The sequence below is a fragment of the Leptinotarsa decemlineata genome, unplaced genomic scaffold (assembly GCF_025532065.1).
Source record: "Leptinotarsa decemlineata unplaced genomic scaffold, Ldec_3_MD MMD2_tig00000505_RagTag_RagTag, whole genome shotgun sequence".
Taxonomy (NCBI): Eukaryota; Metazoa; Arthropoda; class Insecta; order Coleoptera; family Chrysomelidae; genus Leptinotarsa; species Leptinotarsa decemlineata.
The window spans coordinates 17069164-17093479 of NW_027412549.1; the positions used below are offsets into that span (position 1 = coordinate 17069164).

General features: G+C 35.5%; 1 protein-coding gene across 4 annotated transcripts in view; it reads right to left on the reverse strand.

Moving 5' to 3' along the window:
• LOC111505465 (tyrosine-protein kinase Mer) overlaps positions 1 to 23361 on the reverse strand; it is a 38487-nt gene extending 15126 nt beyond the window's left edge. For 2 of the 4 annotated variants that reach the window (XM_074174089.1, XM_074174086.1), the window contains exons 1-7: positions 23208 to 23360; positions 19429 to 19498; positions 18018 to 18439; positions 10634 to 10725; positions 8109 to 8180; positions 7820 to 8052; positions 265 to 471 (exon numbers count right to left, since the gene is read on the reverse strand). In XM_074174089.1, coding sequence (XP_074030190.1) covers positions 265 to 471; positions 7820 to 8052; positions 8109 to 8180; positions 10634 to 10725; positions 18018 to 18439; positions 19429 to 19452 — 1050 coding nt within the window. In that variant the 5' untranslated portion in view covers positions 19453 to 19498; positions 23208 to 23360. Of the gene's footprint in view, positions 1 to 264; positions 472 to 7819; positions 8053 to 8108; positions 8181 to 10633; positions 10726 to 18017; positions 18440 to 19428; positions 19499 to 23207 lie in introns of all 4 variants that reach the window. The other 2 variants (XM_023160274.2, XM_074174088.1) reach the window with 2 other exon arrangements.
• Positions 23362 to 24316: the final 955 nt, after the last annotated feature.

Sequence of the window (24316 nt, forward strand, 5' to 3'; positions counted from 1 at the left end):
ATACACTGCTTCGTTATCTCAACCGCCGTGTATCTGTCATCTAACAACATGACCAATTCGCTCTAAACATCTAAATTGAAAATGAAACATTTTGAAAATGAAAATAGGCCCAGATTAACAGCTCAATACCCATTTGAATAACTGTTGAAGGAGACCAGTAACTTCAGGGAACACAAAAGTGAAGCAGTTTAAAAAATAAAATGAAGTTTCTGAAGTTCGTCATTTTACCTCTCCCTCCCCCCAAATTATGTAACTCAGATTTACCTTTTCTTCATACAGCCCATTAGAATCGCCTACGTAAACGCAAGATCCAAAATTTCCAATTTTACATTGTTTCTTTGCATTGATGTAAACTTTCATATATGTTAGATTTCTGTGTAAATATTGTTTTCCATGCAAATATTCCATTCCGGTAGCGACATCCAAACAAATTTTAAGGAGATTTTTGTCAGAGAATCTCAGGTTCTGAAACTAATTTTAATTAAAAGAGCAAATGAGACAAACTTGAACACAGTTGAATGAACAATATTGAATCAAAACCACCCACAGCATATATTCAAGAAACACTTTATTTTGATAATTTCACAGTTTTACAAAAACGCAACACGTGTTTCGCCGTAAAATAGCTTCTTCAGGCGTGTCGTTACTAACTGAATTCTACATATTCAATGTTTATGTGTTTTTACCTACCCAGTTGATGTTGAAAATGTATACCTGACTTTGAGAATGAACCAATCAGCACTAATATAAGAAAAAAAAGTGTAAAAACTCATTTAAATAAACATGTATCAGTTAATTACCAGTTTTTACATTTAAAAAACAGTAATAAATTGTATTTGGTCATTCGGTGAATTACCCGAATTCTTGAAACTATTCATTTCACACTTTTCTCTTCTGAAAGTAACACGTCATGACAGTAGATGAACAACACCGATTCTGGTGATTTCCAAGGTCGCGCGTCGTTGGTAAGTGTTTCAGAGAGAGACTTTAATGAGTGGAAGAGAAAAACGTGTTACGTAATCGATGCAGAGAAGGATGGAATGAGTATCAGAGAGATTGAAAGAACGCTCCCCTTGGGACTCTGCCTTACTCCTCAGGCCCACCCCCGAGTCCCCTTGTCGCGCACCAGTCACGTGGTCCTTGTAATAATCGGCAGCTGAGTGAAATTTCAAATCAAACTTATTGATATGAGATTTGAACGCAGACGTGGTAGACGTTGTCCTTACCCTCGATACCAATGTAAAATGTTGGATATAATTGTGAATTGTTGATATTTATGGCGGTTGTTTTGTCGGCTGTGTACAAGGTGTGGAAAAAAATACATCATTAAAAAAATTACAGTTGAACACTTCAACGTGCGGTCCCTTGATGTGTAAAGGGTGTCTCAAAATACATCATTTAAGAAAAAACATAGCGTCAATGAGTACAAGATGTGAAAAAAATACATCATTGAAAAAAATTACTCAGTTCAACCTTCTCTGTTTTCATTCATCACTCTGAATCGTCGATGACAGCCAACAAAACAGCCGACAAAACCGCCGACAAAACAACCAACATATATGTCAATAATTCTCAATTATAACCAACTTCTTACGTTGGTGTCGAGGCTAAAGACAACGTCTACCACGCCGACGACCTGCGTTCAAATATCATATCGATAAGTTTTTTTAATTTGATGTCACTCAGCTGCCGATGATCACTAGGACCACGTGACTGGTGCGCGACAAGAGGGCTCAGGGGTGAAGGCCTAAGAAAGCCTGAGGGGTGAGGTGGAGTCCCAAAAGGGGGCCCATGCTCTTTGAATCTCTCCGATACTCATTCCATCCTTCTCTGCATCGATTACGTCACACGTTTCTCTATTCCACGTGGTTTCCAAACGTGAAATTCGTCTTTCCATTCAAGAAACTACTACTATTCTCTTTAATTCTTTCGGAAAAAGGTTTTCCCGTTTGACCAATATAAAGTTTTGGTCAAGAGCCACAAGTCAACTTATATACTCCTGATCTATCCGACACTGAAGTTTTGTCGTTATTGTTTTTAACAAATGTGCTCATACTATTATTTGTTCGGTAAACCACGTCAAAACATTCCAGTTTTTAAAAAACGAGCGATATTATTGATGGGCTCACCAAAATATGACAATGACCTACAGCCGGCGCTATCGTTTTTTGAAGTTGGTAGACCTGGTCCATGGCTTGTACTACCGGATCCTTCCATATCATTGGGGCCTGGAAAATCATCAGCCCTACCATTCCCTACTCTCCAGACTCTCCATCGAATAGGCCTGAAGATATTGTCACCAATAACATTCCTGCGAGTCAACATGTCAAATCCCTCTTTTACACACATCCTGAGTTTCAGAGGCACCAGAAGATGTCAACATTCCAGATAATACGTCGTACAAAGTATATCTGTCACTTAACAACCTTACATGTTTCAAGTGCCGCCACCCCGGTACGATAACTTTCTCTAGAAACAACTAAAACTTCAAACGAACCATCGCTTCCATCGCCAGATCATAATGAATCTTTCCAGAAATACCATCGGAACAAAACGGAACGACTCCACAACCTAGCGAAGCAACCGTTTCTACAAACTCCAACAGCTCAAACAAGAGAACTGTTACCGAAACACTGACACCATCTGATGAAACATTGAAGAACGTATAAAACCAGCTACAAGGTATATATATATATATATATATATATATATATATATATATATATATATATATATATATATATATATATATATATATATATGTATATATATATATATATATATATATATATATATATATATATATATATATATACAGGGTGTTCATTTGAAAACTTCCCACCACGGATTTATCGAAAACTACTGATTGAAAGAAAAAACGCCGAGACACGTCAGAAGATACATCAAAGGGGACAACTTTTTAACCAATAACTACTTCACCCCCTTTCACCCTCTGCACCCCAGGATCATTTCCTTGAAAATTTTAAATGACAAGGGGTATCGAGTGATAGCTTGTTTGAAAAGTCTTCCGAAGTCCTTCATTATGACGTTTATTTTTTTCAAATCGGTCGATTCGTTTTCCAGAAAATTAGAAAAATATTATTGATCCTAATTTGGGAATTTTCGAAACAATACATATAAAAATATTACATTTTATTTCAATAATTGTTCAAAATGTTGCCCGTTGGTGGCCAAACAATGATATAGGCGATGTTCAAATTCCTGACGGACATTTTCAAATACATGTTGTTGGATATCATGGCAGCTGTCGATAATGCGTTGACGAAGTTCATTCAAATTTGCAGGTTGGGGAGTGAACACAATGGACTTCAAATGGCCCCATAGAAAAAAGTCTAATGGCGTCAAATCCGGGGACCTAGCAGGCCATTCTATAGGCCCTCTTCGCCCTATCCATTTATCGGGAAACTCGTTGTCTAGCCATTGTCGAACCGGAAGAACATAGTGAGGAGGAACACCGTCTTGCTGGAAATATATCTGAGCCTAATCAAGTGTAGGGTTTCCATCCTCTTCGATTTGGTTTTCAATGGTTTCAGTGATAAGCGGATTGATAGTAGTTTCCAACATATCCAAATAAATGTCTCCATTTAAATTTCTATCAATGAACAATGGCCCAAGCACTTTGTTTCCTAAAATGCCTGCCCATACATTAATTTTTTGAGGGTACTGGGTGTGCCCTTCCATAAAAGCATGCGGATTTTCATTGCTCCAATACCTACAGTTATGCTTATTAACAAATCCATTTAGATAAAATGTGCATTCATCAGTGAAGCAGACATTCTTCACACGAATGGTATTATCATTAATCGCTGCAGTCATTATTTCACAAAACTCCACTCGCCTATCAAAATCATCTTCGGTTAACTCTTGCAATATTTTCATTTTGAATGGATGAAATTTATGGAGTTTAGTAACTGTGTGTACAGAGCCTAATGAAATATGAGTCGCAGCAGCAATTTTGCGTAACGAAGTATTAGGATTTATTCCAAAATGACCTAAAACTTCAATTTGAGCGGCTTCATCCAAAACTCTTCTATTATCACGTTTTTTATTTGCAACCGATCCAGTTTGAGTAAATTTAGTAACTAGGTCCAAAACATACCTATGCGAAGTTAACTTATCTGGATGTCTGGCATTAAACGTGACGGCAGTTTGCCGATTTATGGTGCCCAAAGCACCATAAATCAGAATAATTTCCACTCTTTCGGCTAGTGTGTAAACCATTTTCGAAATAGATTCTGAATCAATGATTTACTTTTCACGATCTGAAAACTGTGACAGAGGTAACTGACAGGAAATTCAATTCCTTCTTTCACCTAGCAACTGAGAATAACTACACATGTAAACAATAAAAACAGTTCGCCTAGGATATCTGTGTTGATGAAAAAATCGCGGAAAAAATTGGGATTGGTATTTGGTTATTGCCACGTCTAATCATTCGAACTGCTGTTTTTGATGGTAGTTTTCGTTTTGAATTATAAACGAATTATGGATTTGGCAAACCTTAAATGTAATTGAAATGAAAAGTGATATTTTCGTGTGTTTTTGTTTTCTATCGGAACAAATAAAAATTAATGCAGATTTTTCTAATTTTCTGGAAAACGAATCGACCGATTTGAAAAAAATAAACGTCAAAATGAAGGACTTCGGAAGACTTTTCAAACAAGCTATCACTCGATACCCCTTGTCATTTAAAATTTTCAAGGAAATGATCCTGGGGTGCAGAGGGTGAAAGGGGGTGAAGTAGTTATTGGTTAAAAAGTTGTCCCCTTTGATGTATCTTCTGACGTGTCTCGGCGTTTTTTCTTTCAATCAGTAGTTTTCGATAAATCCGTGGTGGGAAGTTTTCAAATGAACACCCTGTCTATATATATATATATATATATATATATATATATATATATATATATATATATATATATATATATATATATATATATATAATAAATCGTCTTTATTGGTTTAGGTACAAAATAGGCGCAATTTAGCCAAAGGCTACTCTTACACTTAACCTAAAATGTACAACAAAAAGAAGAGTACCTGATGCAGAACAAATACAGGCAAATTTACCTAAAATACCTGAAATACCTGAGTTAAGACGCTCTGACCGTATAGACAGACAACAGGATGACCAGTTCAGTTTGAGGAGTGCCAGATGATGACAGTACTACCAACTGTCGAAATTGAAATATATATATATATATATATATATATATATATATATATTACAATATTGAAATATATATATATATATATATATATATATATATATATATATATATACATCAGAAAAGTCTACGGATATTTTTAAAAATGGCAATATTTTTTTTTAGATCGCTTTAGGGAAAAAAAGTTGACGGGTGATTATTAAACGAATGTATTATGTATTAAATGGTCAAAAATACTGAGTGCGCATATAAGCAAAATTAAAAAAAATATGGCTCTTCTTTGGCACCCCGAAAAAAAATCATAATACAAAAAAAATTGGAATCAGTACAAAGTATGGCCTCCACGCTGGTTTATTATTGCCCTACATCTATCGTGCATCGACAAAATAAGATTGTCAATGTCCTGTTGAGGTACATTTGCCCATTCAGCGATTAAAAGCTCTCTCAATTGAAACGTTGTGTGAATGTTCCCCATATGCGGAGCAATTCTTCGTTGAAGCATGTCCCACACTTGCTCGATGGGATTCAGGTCTGGTGATTGTGCTGGCCATGGCAATAAATCAACTCCTTCGTTGGTGAGCCAGTCAGTCACTAGACGCGCGACATGTGGACGAGCATTATCGTGCATTAGGTGGAAGTTTTCACCAACAGCACCAGCAAACGGACGGACGATAGGTAGAAGAATGGTGTCGAGGTACTGTCGAGCTGTGAGGGAGCGATTTGGAAAAACGAGATCGGTTCTGCCGCCGATCATGATTCCGCCTCATAGCATTACTGTACCACCTCTGTATGTGTGGACTTTCTGGACGTGTCTCAAACGTTCATTATTTCCAGGTCGTCTCCATAGTCTTACTCGACGAGAATTTGGATGAAATCCAGATCTGGATTCGTCTGTAAACAAAACTGTGGCCCAATCATTTGCATCCCAGTTTTGATGTTCTTGACACCACTTTAATCTTCTACCGCGATTACCTCTCGACAAAGGTGGACATCTAAGTGGCCTTCTGTTGTGGAGATCTGCTTCATGCAGTCGATTTCTGACAGTATCACGACCAATTGTTACCTGGTGCGTTTGCTGCAACACGTTAACCAACTCAGGTGCTGTGATTGTCGGTTGTCTTCTTGCGCTTAAGACCAAAAATCGTTCTTGAACTGCAGTTGTAGCGCGTCCTCGCCCTGGATGTTGTTCGGCTGGACTGTCAGTTTCACGGAAACGCCGCCAGAATAGACTGATAACACTTTGGGAGACCCCCAAACGAAGAGCTACATCATTTTGTCGCATGCCACCTTGAAGAAGCCCTACAGCTCTATTCATCTCAGCCAATGGTAAGTGATGGCGTTCCATGTTAAAGCACAATATTTCCAGTTTAATTGTTGAGCAAGAACTGCATAGAATGTACAAACTCGACGCTTTCAGATTAGCCGAAAACCTACAGTTTGTAAAAAACTTGATAAAAGATTAGTTACCGTTTTTGCAGGCTTTGTTCAACCCATAGAGATCTACAGGGTGGTCGGGTGTACCAATTTAATCGAAATTAAACCTCATGCATTTATTTTTAAGATATTTAGTATGTGATAAAAATATCCCTATATATTATATATATATATATATATATATATATATATATATATATATATATATATATATATATATGTATATATGTATATATATATATGTATATATATATATATATATATATATATATATATATATATATATATATATATATATATATATTTATGTATTTATTTGACTGTATTGTGTTACATTGATTTTAATTTATATATTATTTATCCCATTGACGTATGCGACCACTATTTATGAATGCATTGCACGAATAAATTCTATTCTATTCATCTAACCGTATTTAAACGAAAGATATATTAAAACTAGTTGCACAAAGCTCAAAAAAGATAATGAAACAGTTACTGGCTGATGAGGTAGGTATCCTTCACTGATACAGAGGACGACCCCGATAAATCTTTTCTCCAGCCCCGGTTTTGCGACACAATGAAAGTTCAGCATCAGTTTCAGAATTGAAGATAATTCTTGTAGAACAATGTAACTTTGGAAGTGTCATAGGGTTCCTAGTAGAAATGGACATTCCACATAGTATAGTATTTTTCAATGTCACCCAGTTTCTAGCCTCAATGTTGTAAATAGTATATATTTCATGAAATGTTAATGTTTTTGTTGCTAACTTATTTTGATGCAACTTTTTTTCAAATAAAAAAACTATAACATCAATAAATAACTCGGAGCTCAACAGTATATTATAAAAAGACGTCTATAACAGCAGTTGCAACCGGTTTGGGTTTTTACAACGTGTTGAACTTTTATATTTTTTTCAATGAATCAGTTTTAACCGACATATACTACTTTCATTTGAAAAAAATCAATGTAATATTCTATCAGCCTATTTGATATTTCAAAAATGACAGGTAGCAGAACATCATAAATCAATAACTGAACACTAATATTTTTTTATGTACTCGTAAGTAAGTGGCAAGTCTTTGATGGACATTTTTCAGATTGCTTCATTATATTTAAACATTCCAAACATGTCATAAGAAACATTGGAAATCAATCTATGACTATATTTCTAGGTAAAGTTTTTTCTATGATTCCTTACCAGTATTGCTTCTTCCAAATTTCCCAGACTCATCATCTCGATAGCAATTATTGGCTTTTTCTTCACTATACCAAATATTTTAACGATATTTTCATGATCACATTCAGATAATACTTTCGCTTCATTCATAATTCTCTTTTCAAATATGTTTTGAAAAGGTTTTTTGATAGCCACTCGTTTCTTTACACCATCTTTAGAAAGACAACCTGCAAAAACAACTGAAGAGAAACCTCCTACAAAGAATATACTGTTTAATCGAATCGAATGGCTCTTAAAGTATTCTACTTGCCCAAAAATGTGTTTATTTCCAAAGCGTTACTGTCCACAACAAAATTTTTTAGTGAATCAGGAAGGACCAATGCTGAAAATGAAAAGAAAATTGAAGTTTCACTGTCCTTTTCATTTTGAGATATTTTTTTAATGGGGTGATATGCACCAACATTTTTTTAAGTATAAAAATTGTAAATGTAGGAATGCATAAATGATGCACATCATCTGATCTGCTAATGTCCTCTCTTTCATAAAACAAAATGTCTCCAGAGGCTCCAATAAGCCCAAGATACCGCCAGAACAAGTGACACGGTTATCGTCAAACTTAAACCAGTCCGTTTCGTTTTTGACCAATGCGTAATAATGACCAGATTCAACGCCAGAACCACAGTGAACAATGACTGCATGAAGATTATAATAGTGGTCTGCTAGATTGAATTGTTCATCTATATCGAACTTTCGTAAGAGTTTGGTGCTTCCGTCAGAGGTTGAGTCATGTTTGAAGATCGTTAGTGTTATTATTAGATTGACTGGTGCCTCAGATATACTTGTTTTTTTTTATAATAGTCAGTTCGTTTGGCGCATGTTTGGCAATACAGTTGATCATCACCCGTTAAAAGTTCCATTTTCAGATGATTTAACAATACGCTTTGCACGGACTAGTTATCAGTCACATAAGAAAAAGCTAGTTGAAGTTCCAGTAAATCAAATACGTTTTTGCTACCTCTTGAACGTTTACTACCAAGTAAACAAGTGATAATTTTTTCAGCAAAAGATCTACACATACAAGACGGATAAACTGTACGGTATCATTCAATCCAGAGCGGTCAGGAGTATTGATTCTGCTATTTTTTTGCTAACGAAGAGTATTCAACAAGAACCCCAAGAATTCGAAGCAATCCTCTTTTTGTTTTAACGAGTATCTAGTGGACTTCAAAGACTCCAGGAAATCGGTTGGTGGGGAAGATAATACATTCTTACGAAACGGCAACTGCATGAACAATTGTTTGAGTTTGGTGAATAAGTAGGAAACATTCCCGTTCTCGTTCATCGTTAAAACCTCATTTTCGAAAGTCTTCGTCATGAACAACACTTGTAAAATTCTATTCATGTAGCAAGTGTTTCCTAATTTATCTAAATCAATTGTCTTTTCAATATTTTCAGGACAACTGTCTACTGATTCATTTCACAGAATTTGTATCAGATATTTCTCACCTTGTGAAAATGTTCAGATAACCTAAATTAACTACATATTGTTGTGATTTATCCCCTAAAAAAATAACGCCGGCTGCCACTGGTCTTCGTCAATCTACTGTGAGTTGGCCAAGATCGCGCTCAACTCGACTTGTGCTTCTCGATCATTTTAGGTGTCGCGTCGCCTCGAGAATATTCCTATCGGCTCTCAAAGACTTCCATTGGGATATATAAACACTACCAACAGGCAGATGGGGCTGGTCTAGTTGAAAGTGTAGTACGAAGTGAGCTAGTATTAATCTGAATTTCAGTTGAAGTTTTTGTGTTATATCTGTATCTGTAGAGTAGGGAGGGTGGGTGTAAGCCCACAGTACTTAGGCCACATGTACATCCTCCCGAGGAGTTGTCCTCCTAGGTCATCGTCCATCCTGTCCTTTCCAGGAAGGTGGACAGGTCAATGGGAGACATCTCCTCTATATCGTCAGGTGTAGGCCAAGACTCGCCGAACACACCCTCTTATTGACGATAACTCCGGGCACTCGCATAGGACATGCCTGACAGTCTCATCTTCCTGTTCACACATCCTGCACAGAGGTGTGTCCACTAGCCCCATATTCTGGAGGTGTTTTCTCAGTTGGCAGTGGCCAGTCAGAAATCCAACTCTTAAGCGTAGATTTTTCCTGGTCATCGCCAGACATTTCTTCGGCGCCAGTTTCCCAGGGTCACCCAGGGTGATACTGGCAAGATTACATCGTTCGATTCCATCCCATCTCATTAGGGATTGAGCATGGGTGTAACATTTGACTAGTTCCGCAATTGTCCAAGTCATTAGGACCACTGGGTCCTAAAATTCTTAGTCCAGCCGCTTCTTTGGCTAAAGAGTCGGCAATGCGATTACCTTTATTCCTGTCATGCCTTTTAACCCATCTCAGGATAATGTTATTATCTACCGAGACTTTGGCTAAATCTTGGTGGCACTCTAGTACCAGCCCTGAGGTAACACGTTGTCTGTTCAAGGCTAATAGGGCTTGTCTGCTGTCAGTGCAGATTGTTGTTTTTGCCAGAAGTTCCTTTCCTCGTTATCTCTTTTGTGGCGATTGAGATACTAGCCAGTGCTGTTTGGACCACGCTGGTTGTATTGGCAGTGTAATAGTGAAATGAAGTTGAGTTCAACTATGCAGTATAGTCAAATAATCCGCCAAATGATCATGGCAAATAAAGGCCTACTTTACTTCTGGTTAGTTACAACTCTCTGTATAATTATCTATTTGAGTATAAGGTTCACCTCTTGTATTGATCAATAGAGAATATTAAGTTTTATGCTAATCACATGTTTGAACTGATCAGTACCTTTGATTTCCTGTTCAATGGACGTCAGTTCCTGTGGAGTGCATTCCAGTAAGTTTGCCAGGAGAATATCAAACAAATCGTACTTGAGTGCTCTACAAAAACAAGAGTTTTCCTTAGTATATTTTTCATTTGAAGGTAAAAATAAAATATGTAAGAAACTCGCCCAACATCAATATTTACTCTAATGACATACCTATCCAAAACAACTTCTGAAAAATCTGAAACTTCACTTTCGAAATATTTAAAATTTTGGGTACGTCATTCCATAATCCATGTTAACTAATTCATATTTCATAAATCTCTATTACAATCAATCAATCAAACATTTATTAAATCAGTTTTCCTTTACAATAAAATTAGAAAAAAAACCTCATTATGAAATACTGGCTGATTCAGCAAGTCAAACAAACATAAAAAAGTCAATATAAAACAAAACATATATAAAAAAAGGTAATGAGTACATTCAATAATAAGTACAATTAAATTAGGATCCAAGGAGAAACTCAGCCACAGAGTGGTATGCCTTTTGCAATATAAAAATCTTAAGTCGCCTTTTAAAGACATTGATATTTGAGGATTTAATGTTCTTACTAAGCTTATTATATAGCTCAACCCAGTGGTCGCCAACCTGTCGATCGCGAGCTACCGGTAGCCCGCGGAGGCAATTCTGGTAGCTCTCACAACGATTTTAATTTAAAAAATACAAACTGCAAAAATCAGAGAAGCTTCCGAAAATTCTACAAAAAAATCTAATTGTCATAATATTAAACATAAACAGCGGCAACGTTGCGGTGAGCGATCTGCCGATGACGCCATGAAGCTAGAATCAGCTAGAACCGACCAGCCGGACCAGCGCGTTAGTGTTCGAGAACGATCTGGATTGCTTTGAACGGGATAAATACACACGGCGCGGCGACATTGCGCTTAGTTTAAAACTGAACGCGTAACCAACGTCCAGACAGAAGTTTAATATAAAAATGTGTGTTTGTTATGTAATACTTCGGTATCCGTTGCTAAAAAAGAGAATATTGAGAGACATCATAAAACTGTACATTCTAATTTTGAAAAATCATTCCCACTACGTTCTGACGCCAGGAAGGAGTAACTGAAGCAGTTAAAAAAGCAGTTAATTGGACAACAATCAATATTTTTAAGAACAGTCGACAAAAATAAGGCTGCAACTGAAGCATCGTACCGTGTGTCCCAGATAATTGCACAAAAAAAGAAAACTTATGAAGACGAGGAAATGATAAAACAGGCGTTTTTAGAAGCTGCTGATTCGTTGCCAACTTTAGAAATAAAGACGAGATAATTTCAGCCATAAAATCTATGCAACTTTCTGCTAATACAGTGATGAGACGTGTAGAAGTAATGAGCAATGATATTTTTTTACAGTTAAGAACTGACTTAAATAAATGTGTTTATTTTTCACTTCAACTGGATGAATCAACAGATGTCGTTGACACTGCCCAGATGGCCGAGTTTGTCAGGATGATTTTTAGTGATTTTACGATTAAAGAAGATCTTTTGAAGTCCATTCCACTGAAAGGACACACTACTGGACATGAGTTGTATTCTCATTTAAAAAATATTATTTTTTCCAAGAAAATTCCAATATCGAAAATGGTAGGCTTGACAACCGATGGCTCTCCAGCTATGGTGGGTTGTGATAAGGGTCTGGTGGCGTTATGTCGTAAAGATGAAACTTTTCCGCAATTTCTCTGTTACCACTGCATTATCCATCAGCAAGCATTATGTGGAAATTTCCTGAAACTAAACAACGTTATGAAACTGGTGGTAAAAATTGTGAACAAGATTAGAGCTCAAGTGTTACAAAGAAGATTATTCAGAACCTTGGCCGATGAAGTTGACTGTCAATACGGGGACCTACTCCTTCACTCTGAAGTCCGATGGTTAAGTAGAGGACGGGTGCTGAAACGTTTTAATGATGTCCTATCTGGCATAGTTCAGTTTTTCAAACAACGCCATGAACCGACTCCGAAACTAGAAAATTCAATCTGGCTTAGAGATTTTGGTTTTCTCGTAGACATTACAGAGAAATTAAACGAACTTAATTTGCAGCTTCAGGGGAGAGACAAAGAACTAGCGGAAATGATTTATGATATAAAAGCATTTATCGAAAAGCTGAAGTTATGGGAACAAAACCCAATTAACAGTGATGCCAAGCATTTTCCTATTCTTTCAGAAAAAATATCTCAAAATCCATTAGAACCCTATGACAACAAATATCATACAGAAATAATTTCTACCCTGAAGAATAACTTCAAAAATCGTTTTAAGGATTTCAGTGAAATGGCTTTAGTAGCGTAGTTTGTTGTTTCACCCTTTATGGAAATTGATATCCAACAGTTTGCAACTTGTGTTATGCAGAACTTTGGCGAAGACATCGCTGCAACAGAAATGGAAGTCATTGAGTTTCAAAATGATTTAGCCTTTAAATCGTTAGTCTCAAGTACTGAATGTATCTGGCCTATTGTAAGTAAAGACAGATATTTAGTTCTATGCCGTGTTGCCTTGAAAGTGAAAGCATTATTCAGTTCAACATATTTGTGTGAATCTTCTTTTTCCAATATGAAGTTTATTGAGAACAAATATCGCAATCGACTTACAGATGAACATTTGGATAATTGTATTCGAATGGCTGCATCAAATTATACTGCAAACATTAAAAAAATTATTGATGAGTCTAAGTGTCAGCCTTCTCATTGAACGTGCTTTTTTATTTTTCAATGTTTATGTTCATGAAAGTGCGTTACTTTTTTGTTGTTATTATTACCTATTTTCAAATCATACGTGACATGCCGTTGTGGCTGAATAAAAGTTTTTGTTTATTTTTCAAACACCTTCGTTTGATAGGTAGGAATGTAGCTATGAACAAGTACGTACTAGTAATATTAGTTATTTTGTTATTAGTTTATTATAAGTACCTATGTATTATGTATTACCAGTTAAATAGTAAAATAAATACATATAATAATAAATTAACTGCGGATTATTTCATTTACGTTGCGTTACGTGGCTTCCGTGTGGGTAGCTCGCTATTTATTCCAAAATTAACAAAGTAGCTCAACACATTGAAGAAGTTGGCGACCACTGGCTTAACCCCACATAACATGGGATGATTCTTTGATAGTGTCAATCTACTATAAGGTTGATGTAGTTGAGAGTTATTTCTGGTAAAATGTTCATGGATTTGCTCATTTCTAGGAATAATTAAAATATTATTTTTTATATATAGAGTTTGGTAGATATACAAACTAGGCATATTATGAATGTTAGCCTATATAATAAAAAATGATCTTTATTTTACGTGGCGGAGTTTAGCAAAGCCCCATTCTTCCACTCAACCACGTTTGAAAAAAAAAGAAACGTTACAAAAAATAAATGGCAATTTCAGGACAATAGTAAAATGAAATACAAATGTTTATGTTTGGATAACTATTGGCTGAGCAATTCAGTTTTAAATTTACTTTTGAATAGCGGTAGTAATGAATTTTTCAAAGATTCACTGAATACATTGTTACAGCATGATACGTGAAGGATCGTTCATAGATAGTGCTGTAATGATTTGGAATGTCAAAATTATTGTTAAATCTAAGGTTTCTTGAGTGTATCTGATGTCTGAGAAGGAGTTTATTTACCAAATAAGCGGATTGTTGTTTTTTTATCAGTTTGTGAATGAAACAGGCGAAATGCAATCCTCTTCTGTTTTGCATTTTTAACCAATTTAGTTGATATACAGAGTGTTTCCTAACTACTGTACGAAACTTCAGAGGGTGATTCGTTATGTCGTTAAAAAAAAGGTTTCATGAACATATATCCGGAGTTGCTTCGTTTCAGAGATAATGGGCGTTGGTGTTTAAAAAAAACGGTAGGTATTTATAAAATATCATGAATATCCTCACACCGATTTGATTGAAATTGCTACAGTTATTTGAAGAAATAAGGCGCTTATTTTGCCCGAACTAGATTGAAATAGTAGGTCCAGTGGCGTCTCAGTGGGCACAACAGTCAACAATAATTCAAAAAAAAAAGAACGCCACTGACTTTTGTGTGGTTTTAAATTTTTTTAAATCAAGAAACTGAAAATACACTTTTTTCCTCGTTGTGTTTTTTCATATCAAGCTTCGTTTTCGAGAAGAAAAATTATATTCACTCATAAAACTGCACAAAAAGAGTTATGCAATTAGACCAGTGGTTTACTTTGTCACTGCACTATCAGTGAAATTATCAGAAAGGCTAATCAATATCATCTTAAACCATTGTAACTTCCAACCAAAATTTAGTCTACGGAACTCATATGACTTAATCAATAAAATAGAGAACATACCTCTACTAGACAACGCAAAATTAGTATCCTTTGATGTGCAGAATCTATTTCCCAGCATACCTCCTGATGATACTATTACTTTAGTAATAGAATTATTAGGTAAAAATAGAGTGAACCCAATCATAAAACGAGAAATAATTGACCTTCTGTCATTATGTCTCAACCAAAATTACTTTCAATTCAACAACAATATTTATTCCTCCTCAAAAGGTTTAATTATGGGAAATCCATTAAGCCTCTTACTTGCAGAAATTTTCATGGATAATCTAGAGAAGTCTATCTTTAAACATCCTTTGATTAAGAATTTCTTGTATTGGCATAGATATGTGGATGACGTTTTGCTATGTTTTACAGGTACTAAGAGGCAATTAGATACTTTTCATAGGGATATTAACAAAATTCATGAAAACATTAAATTCAGTATTGAAATAGAAACAAACAACTCAATCAATTTTTTTGACCTAACAATTAGTAGAATGAACAACAAACATTATGTTTCAGTTTATCACAAACCGTCCTATACGGATATTACGATACATCCGTATCAACACAAAGTAGCAGCTTATAATAGCATGATTCACAGATTAGTCAATGTTCCTCTTATAATAGATAATTTTGATAACGAACTCAATATCGTCAGGCAAATTGCGGTAAACAATGGGTTTAAAGCCGAATTAATAAACAAAATACTTGCCAAGAAAGTCTGCACAAAAGCGATTCAGACGTTTTTTCCATTGATAAGGTAGATAATCAAAATTATAGAGCTTTAACCTACTTTGGACAACCAATGGAAAAAGTGGCTTCATTTTTGAGGAATCGAGATATTAAAATTGCATATAGAACAAGTAATACGTTGGGAAAGCTAGTTAAAAATAATAAGGATAAAACATCCAAATTCGAGAAATCAGGAGTATATAAATTAAAGTGTGGAACGTGCCCCAAGGTATATATTGGTCAAACTGGAAAGAAATTTAGGAATCGAATACAGGAACATCATAAAAGCTATGTAAATAAAAAAACAAATTCAACACATTCAAATCATCTTCTAGAAGAAAATCACATCTTAAATGAAGAGTTCGAAATTTTGCACATTGAAAATAAAGGTTTGAAACTGAATCATTTGGAAGCAATGGAAATTAATAAACTCAAAAATTTAAACATTCTAATGAATGGCCAACTAGATTTGAATAGATCACTATTATTGAACTTGTTTTCTTAAAAACCGAGAAAGAATTATTATTGATGTAGATGTGAGGCAATATGCTTTAGGTAATCATAATTGAGCAGGTACGAGATGTAGAGGTTCAGGTAATTTCTAACAGGTAGTCTCAATTATGGTTACCTGTAGTATATAAATATGAATGTATGGATAATTTGATGTATTAATCACTTGAAAAAGCTAATGTTTAGCAAAACATGATATGATATATTTTTTCAATAAAATTTGTGGAGATCAAATCGTTTAGGTGTAGTTTTTGAAATTACTATGGATCTTCATCAAATAACGGCCGAATTAATCAGAAAAAAAATCACTTCTAAAAACTATCCATGGACAATATACAGTGCATTCCTTCCTTTATTTTTTGAACGGGTCAACTCAAAAAATTGAAATTTGGGATAGTGAAATTAATGCATGAATACTTAATTTTGAACTGAAATTAAGAAATGAAACTTTCAAGATGGCGACTGGGCGCCATCTGGGAAAAAAAATTAAATGGAACCACCCTCTAAAGTTTCTTACCGTAGTTAGGAAACACCCTAGCTGTATTTTATCAATGAATTTCAAAAAGGGGGATAAAAATCCACTGTACTGGATTGCGACTGGCCTTGGGGGCCTACCGGACTAGTCCGCTTAAATCATTGTGTTGTGAAGCAGAGATACCGCCACTTAAATAAAGAAGAAACCAACTTTTAGCAGCATACGGGATTAGAATTTGTTCCCCCTAATTTTCCATGTATGTTTATAGAGGAAGACGAATCCATTTACGCAAGACGTCCTACTATTTTCTGCCCAACCGGTGAACGACTGAAAGAGCTGTTGTCCTCAATGGATACCCGTTTTCCAGATACATACAAGCTAGGTTTCTGCGAGTCTCCCCCGTGGAAAATGAAACCGATTGAAAGCAACTTAAATTGTTCTGTATTCAACAAAGAGGAAATCTACCCAGCGGTGATCAGGGCTGAATTCAAAAGAATAATTGAAACATACCCGAGTAGCCATATAGTGTACACGGATGGATCGAAGACTGAGCAAGGAACTGGAAGTGCTTTCGCATGTTTGGGATCAACCCACTTCTGGACTTTACAGAATCAAGCGAGTGTTTTCACAGCAGAACTTCATGCAATCTAGCAAGCATTACTATACATGGACTTATGTAGTTTTCATTCATACATCCTTTGCACAGACTCGCTGAGTTCTATTCAAGCAATTGAAAACTCTTTCAGTAAACATCCACTGGTTCAAAGAATCTTAACACTGATGAGTTGTCTCCAGTCCAAAGGAAAATTGATCGTATTTGTTTGGGTTCCTAGTCATATAGGAATTGACGGTAATGAGAAAGCTGACACTGCAGCAAGAGCTGCAACTGAGAATAATGTCGATCTGAATATACCTGTGAGTCCAAATGACACAAAAAAATTCATAAAAACTCAATACTCAACACATAGCAACACGAATGGACAAACAAAGATTAAAAATTGAAAGATATCAAAGCTGATATTGCAGCCATGAGACTTCCACAAGGGCTAACGAGAAGAGAACAAGTCATAAAAACACGACTTAGGATAGGACATACGAACTTAACATCCTCTTATATACTGAGAAGACAAAGACAACCATCCTGCGAAAATTGCCAAACTTTGATGACGGTTAAGAAATGTTTTGAACTTTCTAAAAGCAACAGACCTTTTTAACAAAATATAAACAGGTATCGTATACTACAAAATGGCTAATGACCTCAGCAGTCGATGCCAGAATAATAATTTTAAAAAAATTGATTTGGAAAGTAAACAATATTTGCTCGAAATACTCACTTGAGTTTTGAATCTTCAGTAGTGGTTAGGTCTAGGATTTTGTTGATGATTTTGAAGAATATATCATCTTCAGTAGTCAACCCAACTACCAAGTGTTGAATGACATCCAAGCATTCCAGTTCATAGATTTTGGTGTCATTTTCTTTGGAAGATTGTTCTGCCATCATTTCACCATTATTCATGGATCCATTTGATGGAGTAGATACATGTTTCTTACTTGTTACGATATCAGAATCATGAACGGAAGTGGAGGATGGATGAATCTTTTCAGTCACTACTTCATTTTGTTTTTCACGTTCGTTAACTAATGTAGAATGATTTTTTTTATGTTTCTCTGCTTGTTGGAACAATCTGTTACGATGCGACAACCATGAGGTACCACTCATTTCCTCGTTAGATTTTGTACCGTTATCATTGCATTTCTAAAAAAAAATAACAAAATTTAATTAAAATGCAATCAAAGGTCCCGTCACGAGTTGCCTTCTCTATCTAAGTAGTAGGCAGATTGAGACCTTAGAGATAACTCGTGTCAGTACCTGGGGAGTAGGCAGATTGAGACCCCGGCGGCAAGTCACATAAATTGAAAATGGCTACAAAATTGAAGCCGAAACGTCGAACACAAAACTCCAGGCGCGGTTCAACCCGAACAAAACGACAATTCTCACGGACAAAGTATGATCAGCTGTTTTCTCAGGTTTCGCTCCGTGTTCTGTATATTTTATCCTCATGAGGATTATTCTCACAACGTTTCGGCATTTGTCATCTTCTGGTGATGACTGGAATCTAGTTAAAAAACTTCAGACATCACCATCACCATTTGGTTTAAGAAACCAAAAAAATCCACCCTGTATATACATATATTAGCACAATTTTGCGTTTCGAATTTCTCGGGAGTAGTTCAAAGCTATGTGAGACGTGGGGTCACAATATTTTGCCAGTGGCATATGCAACCCCTACGGCGTGACAGTTCAAACCAATAACAGGAAAAAACTTATTTTGGGCAGTTTACACATGTTTTTCGAATTGTGATGCATTTTTCCAGGCTAAACGATAATTCGTAATCAAATTTAAAGTAGTGATGCTCCTTTCATCCTTTGTTTACATAAAACAGATTCAAGCAATATAAATCAATATAAATAGATAATTCGTCATAGATAAAGTATATCATTTTCACCAATGACCTTATCAGGAAAAGTTCTTGACAGCACTTGATATGAGTTGGCTTGTTATCAGTTATTTTACTAGGAACAGCTTAAATATGATGGATAACCCTATCAAAATTCAGAATTCATAATTTCTTTGTTAGTGTATTTCACTAGGTACAGATTTTTTTATTTTGAAACAAACATTCAAAAATATTATGGGAAACTGAAATGTAGCTCAACTTTGTTGAATAGGGAAAGATACATACCAACTTTCTCATGCCTGGATCCATCACAAATGGTTCTTTGAAGAATTGTAGAAGCTATAATTAATCCAGCCTACAAAAATAACTCAGATTAGAAAAGTCGAATTATTACTATCGGAAATAAAATCAATCAGTGTGAGAATTCACCACATGGAGTTCCATAGGGATCAGTTTAGGGACCTTTATCATTTTTCATTTACATTAATTATATTTTATTGTTGAAATTGAAAGACTCAATTAAGCTATTTGCAGTCGACACTAACATCATTTATTGTGCCTGACTTTGATTCTATGAGAGATGAAGTAATTCATGATCTGAATAAAATGTAGGTATTTCTGGTTCCAAATTCGTAAATCAATATTGAATTTTTCAAAATCATCTTATATGTTTATAACTCGAACGTAATCGATTTCCGCCAATCAAATTTGCAAATAATGATATAGGTATACAAAAACAAAACAAAATTTCTCGGATTCTATATTGATGACACTCTTAGTTGGAATAAATATATTGACGAAAAAAAAATTCACCGCTTATCGAAATCATAACGATCACATATATTTGATGAACATATATTATAGTTTCACACCATCTCGATTAAAATGTTGAAGTTCTATGGGGACCTGAAAATACCATAACTGTTAAACAATTTAAAAAACCTCAGAAAAAATCTATCGAATGTATACATAAACTCTCACGCTTAGAACCAACTAAAAATTTATAAACAGAGAAAGTTATTGAATTTGGATTCGAACCATCTGCTCTTAATATTTACTTCTCTCGGAGGATCCAATCCTCTCTACCACAAATTCTTCGACATGTCCATAGGGACAGTCTGGCTTTGTGTAAAACTTTTTCCAAGTGAGCGTTCCAGGTGAGTCATTTATCAAGGACAATACCAAGATATTTCACCTTCGTTCCAAATGGAATGACCACACCATTGAGGGAAAGTGGCGTTAGATCGTCCAGTTTTCTTCTCTTGGTGAAGGGAATCACAGTTTTACTGGGGTTGACAGACTATCCACCAGGAGCGACCACAGAAGGGGATATAATACCCCACCTTGAGGGCAGCCCCTGGTGACCCTGAACCTGATAGCCTCGCCTTGAATAGTCGTAGTTGCTGTTCTGTTTACTAGCATGGCATAGATCCAGCCGGTTATGGTCGATTCTATATCCTTCCTAGCCAGAGGTGATCCTATACTTTTAGGTAGTGCATTGTCAAATGTTCCTTCAATATCGAGAAATACAGCAACTCCAATCTCCTTGTAGTCAAGGGATTGAGAGGTTTCCTCTCCAAGGTTATTCAATGCTAAATCTGTCTATTTGCCGGTTTGATAGGCATACTGGTGGTTATTCAGGGGGGATGCATATAATGCAACCCTCCTGATGTGACCCTCCAGTATCCTGCCAAGTGCTTTCAACAGGAAGGATGTAAGGCTGATTGGTCGTACCGATTAAGGATGGTCGTACCGATTAAGGGTGGTCGTACCGACCCACTTTAGGTATATATATATACCACCCTTGCTGCCAACCAACTGGGTGGTATATAGTTCCACGCCAGATTAGCTTTATACAATTTTATGAAAATAGTTAAAATTATTTCCAGTCCGTTTTGAAGAAGAGCTGGAAATATACCATCCTCTCCAGGAGATTTGAAGGACTGAAACGACTTGATATCCCATTCAACTGCCGGTTTGTGATAACCTTCTTGACGACCTCCCAAGCGTTCTTTTTTGGCGTTTAGCGACCTCGAAGATGGGAGGTGGGTTGTTATCAAGAGTCAGATTTCCAGGAAAGTGGATTTCTATCAAAAGCTCTAACGTTTCTTTACTAGAGGTCGTGAATGTTCCATCGAGTCGTTTAAGCGACCCAATTTCAGAAGTCGGCTCTAGAAATAATCTTGTGAATTCTTGTGCTGCGAGGTAAATCAGATATACTCTCACTGAACTTCCACCAAGACTTCCGTTTTGCCTTCCTAATTGCCTTGTTGAATGTCGTTAGAGTAGTTTTATAAAGCTCCCAGTTACCTAACTCTTTAGCTTGATTGAATAATCGTCTGTAAGTTAGCCTACGAACTTTTCAGCCCAACTGTTAAATATTTTATATTAGTACAAAGAGTTACAGTACGTTATATACTTGTCCCGTACTGAACCACTTTGGAATTTTGAAATAACAACGAACGAGACGAAATACGTCTCCAATTGAACCCCGTAATTATTTTTATCAGTATGGTCAATATTTCAAAGACAATTTGCTGTAAGACAAAGATTTTCAGGAAACTAGTAACGATACATTGCGAATATAACCATCGTGATACTTTCAAATTATTTGATTTGGTGAAGCATAAATTGCAGAATACGTTTCTATTGTTTTGAATATAGTTATGCTTCTGTCAAACAAATAGAATTTCGAAAGTTATTTTTACTGAACAATTAATAAGTGTTTCCTAACAAAAAAAAATATCAATCTTGGTTTTTTCAGATAATTTTAATTTATAAAATTGGTATGAAAATAAAATGCAATGCTCGTAGGAGAAGTTTCAAAGTATTGATAAGATATGAATATTAGCTGGTTATTCTCATGTATTTTTTTTCAATTGTTTTGATACAGTTTATAAGCGAAAATTCAAGACCTGATTTGCAGAATACCTTTTATTTAGAAGCGAGTTTTTGTAATTTTAGTATGAAAGAGTGACAATCATTGAAACTCAATGAAAAATAATGTTTTGTGAAGAAATCAATGTGTAGAAAATACCTCTTTTGACTTTTTACTTCATGTACCAAGAATGATAAATGTATTTGTCCGGCCAAGAATACCTCGATGTTCCATCCATTTGCTCAATAATGTCGTGTTATTATTATATTAGGCTTGTTATATTCTATCAATCTGGGGATGGAAAATAAAAAGCTTCACTAAATTTGGTACTTCCCATTTTCCACAACAGTTTCAATATCCCCTAGCGCAAAAGCATCACCGGTGTCTCGTCAATACCGTAGGAGTGCCGAGGGTGGTAATAAAGCGTTCATAAGGCCGCGTTATGTCGATGAATATATACGCATTTGTTGAATCTGGGGACTGCAAATGTATAAAGATACAAGCTCTTGCTGCAGGCCCTGCGCCTACTATCAAGATCCTCTTAGGTACTAGAGACAGACTAACCTTTTTTCAGTATTCTATGTCACACTTTTTCAAAGCTAGTGTCTATTACACACATTCCCCGTAATGACAGTTCACGTATAAAACTCGATAGAGTAACTACAACAAGTGCAATTCGCAACCAGTAAAATAGTCCATTTGTATCCAAAAAGTCTTTTGAATATGGTTATGGTTATTTAAGATTATCCATATTTGAATAAATACGCAGGCTATTGCATTTATTTTAATTTAGGTATCCACTATACCATTGACAAATTAAATTAAGATACTTAACTAAAACCACAACCACTACAGGAATCACTGAAGCGCCTTTTTTTAAGATATATTCTGTCTATTTCTGTCTACGACTAAAATTCAGTTCTCTCTTTCGGTATCTCATTCATTATATGCACGTCTTTATTGTATTGCAAAATTGATGAATGCATTAGTCGTTATTATCGTATCAGAATATTGTTATTGCTAATTATTCGTTCTTTATCATTACCTACTCATTTTTAAATACCTAGTAGATACAAGCTCCTTAAAATATTGGGGTATTTTCTTTTGAGAGAATATTCTGTTTTGAGGTAACGTTATTTTTTTTCATCTAAATAAAAATAGCTTCGAAGCATCATAAATTACTTACCGATATTTTACTTGATGAAGAAGAATGAATCACGAGAAAATCGCATATATGAATAAATACACTATTAAAAACTCATTTATATATGAGTCGGAGTAGCGATTATGTTTCTTACGCGCTTGGGATTCACCTACAAATTATTCACTCTCAGGGGAAACGTGCAGTAGTGCCAACCCAATAAACTTGTTTGCGCAAGAATGACATCAAAAATTCGCGAAATCTGATCGAAATGCGTGAAACATAAATTTATGGAAAATCAGAAGCATACTTGAAAAGCAACCTTAAAAAACCCTCTGTGTTTGAAATTTTAGAAACAATTCAATGAGAAAAGTAACAGAAACAAATAAATCAAACTATCGTGATAGGTATGTGAGAGATTATTTGATGTTCTCTGGTTTATCAACCGTGGTCTGCAGGAGTACGATAAAACGGTCGAGTAGGCAACGTTAACAGCGATTAAAAGCATTAGACCTGTTTATAACCCATCAGAGTTTAAATAATGTTTATATATGAGTTTATGTAATTTTTTGATTATCCTAGTGAAGATTGTCTTATCATAACCGTTGCGTGGGATGCTGGAAGACCTGGGCGTCAGCTCCCATGCGGTTTTTAATGATGTAAAACATATTGGAAAGGTCAAAAAGCTCGAAAAGTGGGTACTCAACAATTTGAACGGTCGACAAAAATTGTCGAAATATGTTCTTCTTTGCTTTTGCGCAACCAAAATGTTATTTTTTTGGATCGGATTCTCAAGTGTGATGAAAACTGTATCTTCTACAACAGAAGACGTTGAGGACAATGGTTTGACGCCGATAAGCCACCCAGGCACTTCCCGAAGGCGAAAACCTACCAAAAATGCAATGGTTACTATATGGCTATCAGAGGCTTGGGTGATTCACTATAACTTTCTGCAATCGAGCCAAACCATCATAGAAGAGTCATAGCCAGCAGAAGGTCATTGGTGCTTGGAATCATTAAAATACATTTTTGTCTACACGTCATTCTGAATCCAATGATCTATCGGTCATATTGTTAGGACCTTTATGTTTATTCAATACAAGTTTCAACATATGCCTACCCAAGAATTTGCGGTATGAAAACAAATTGATTTT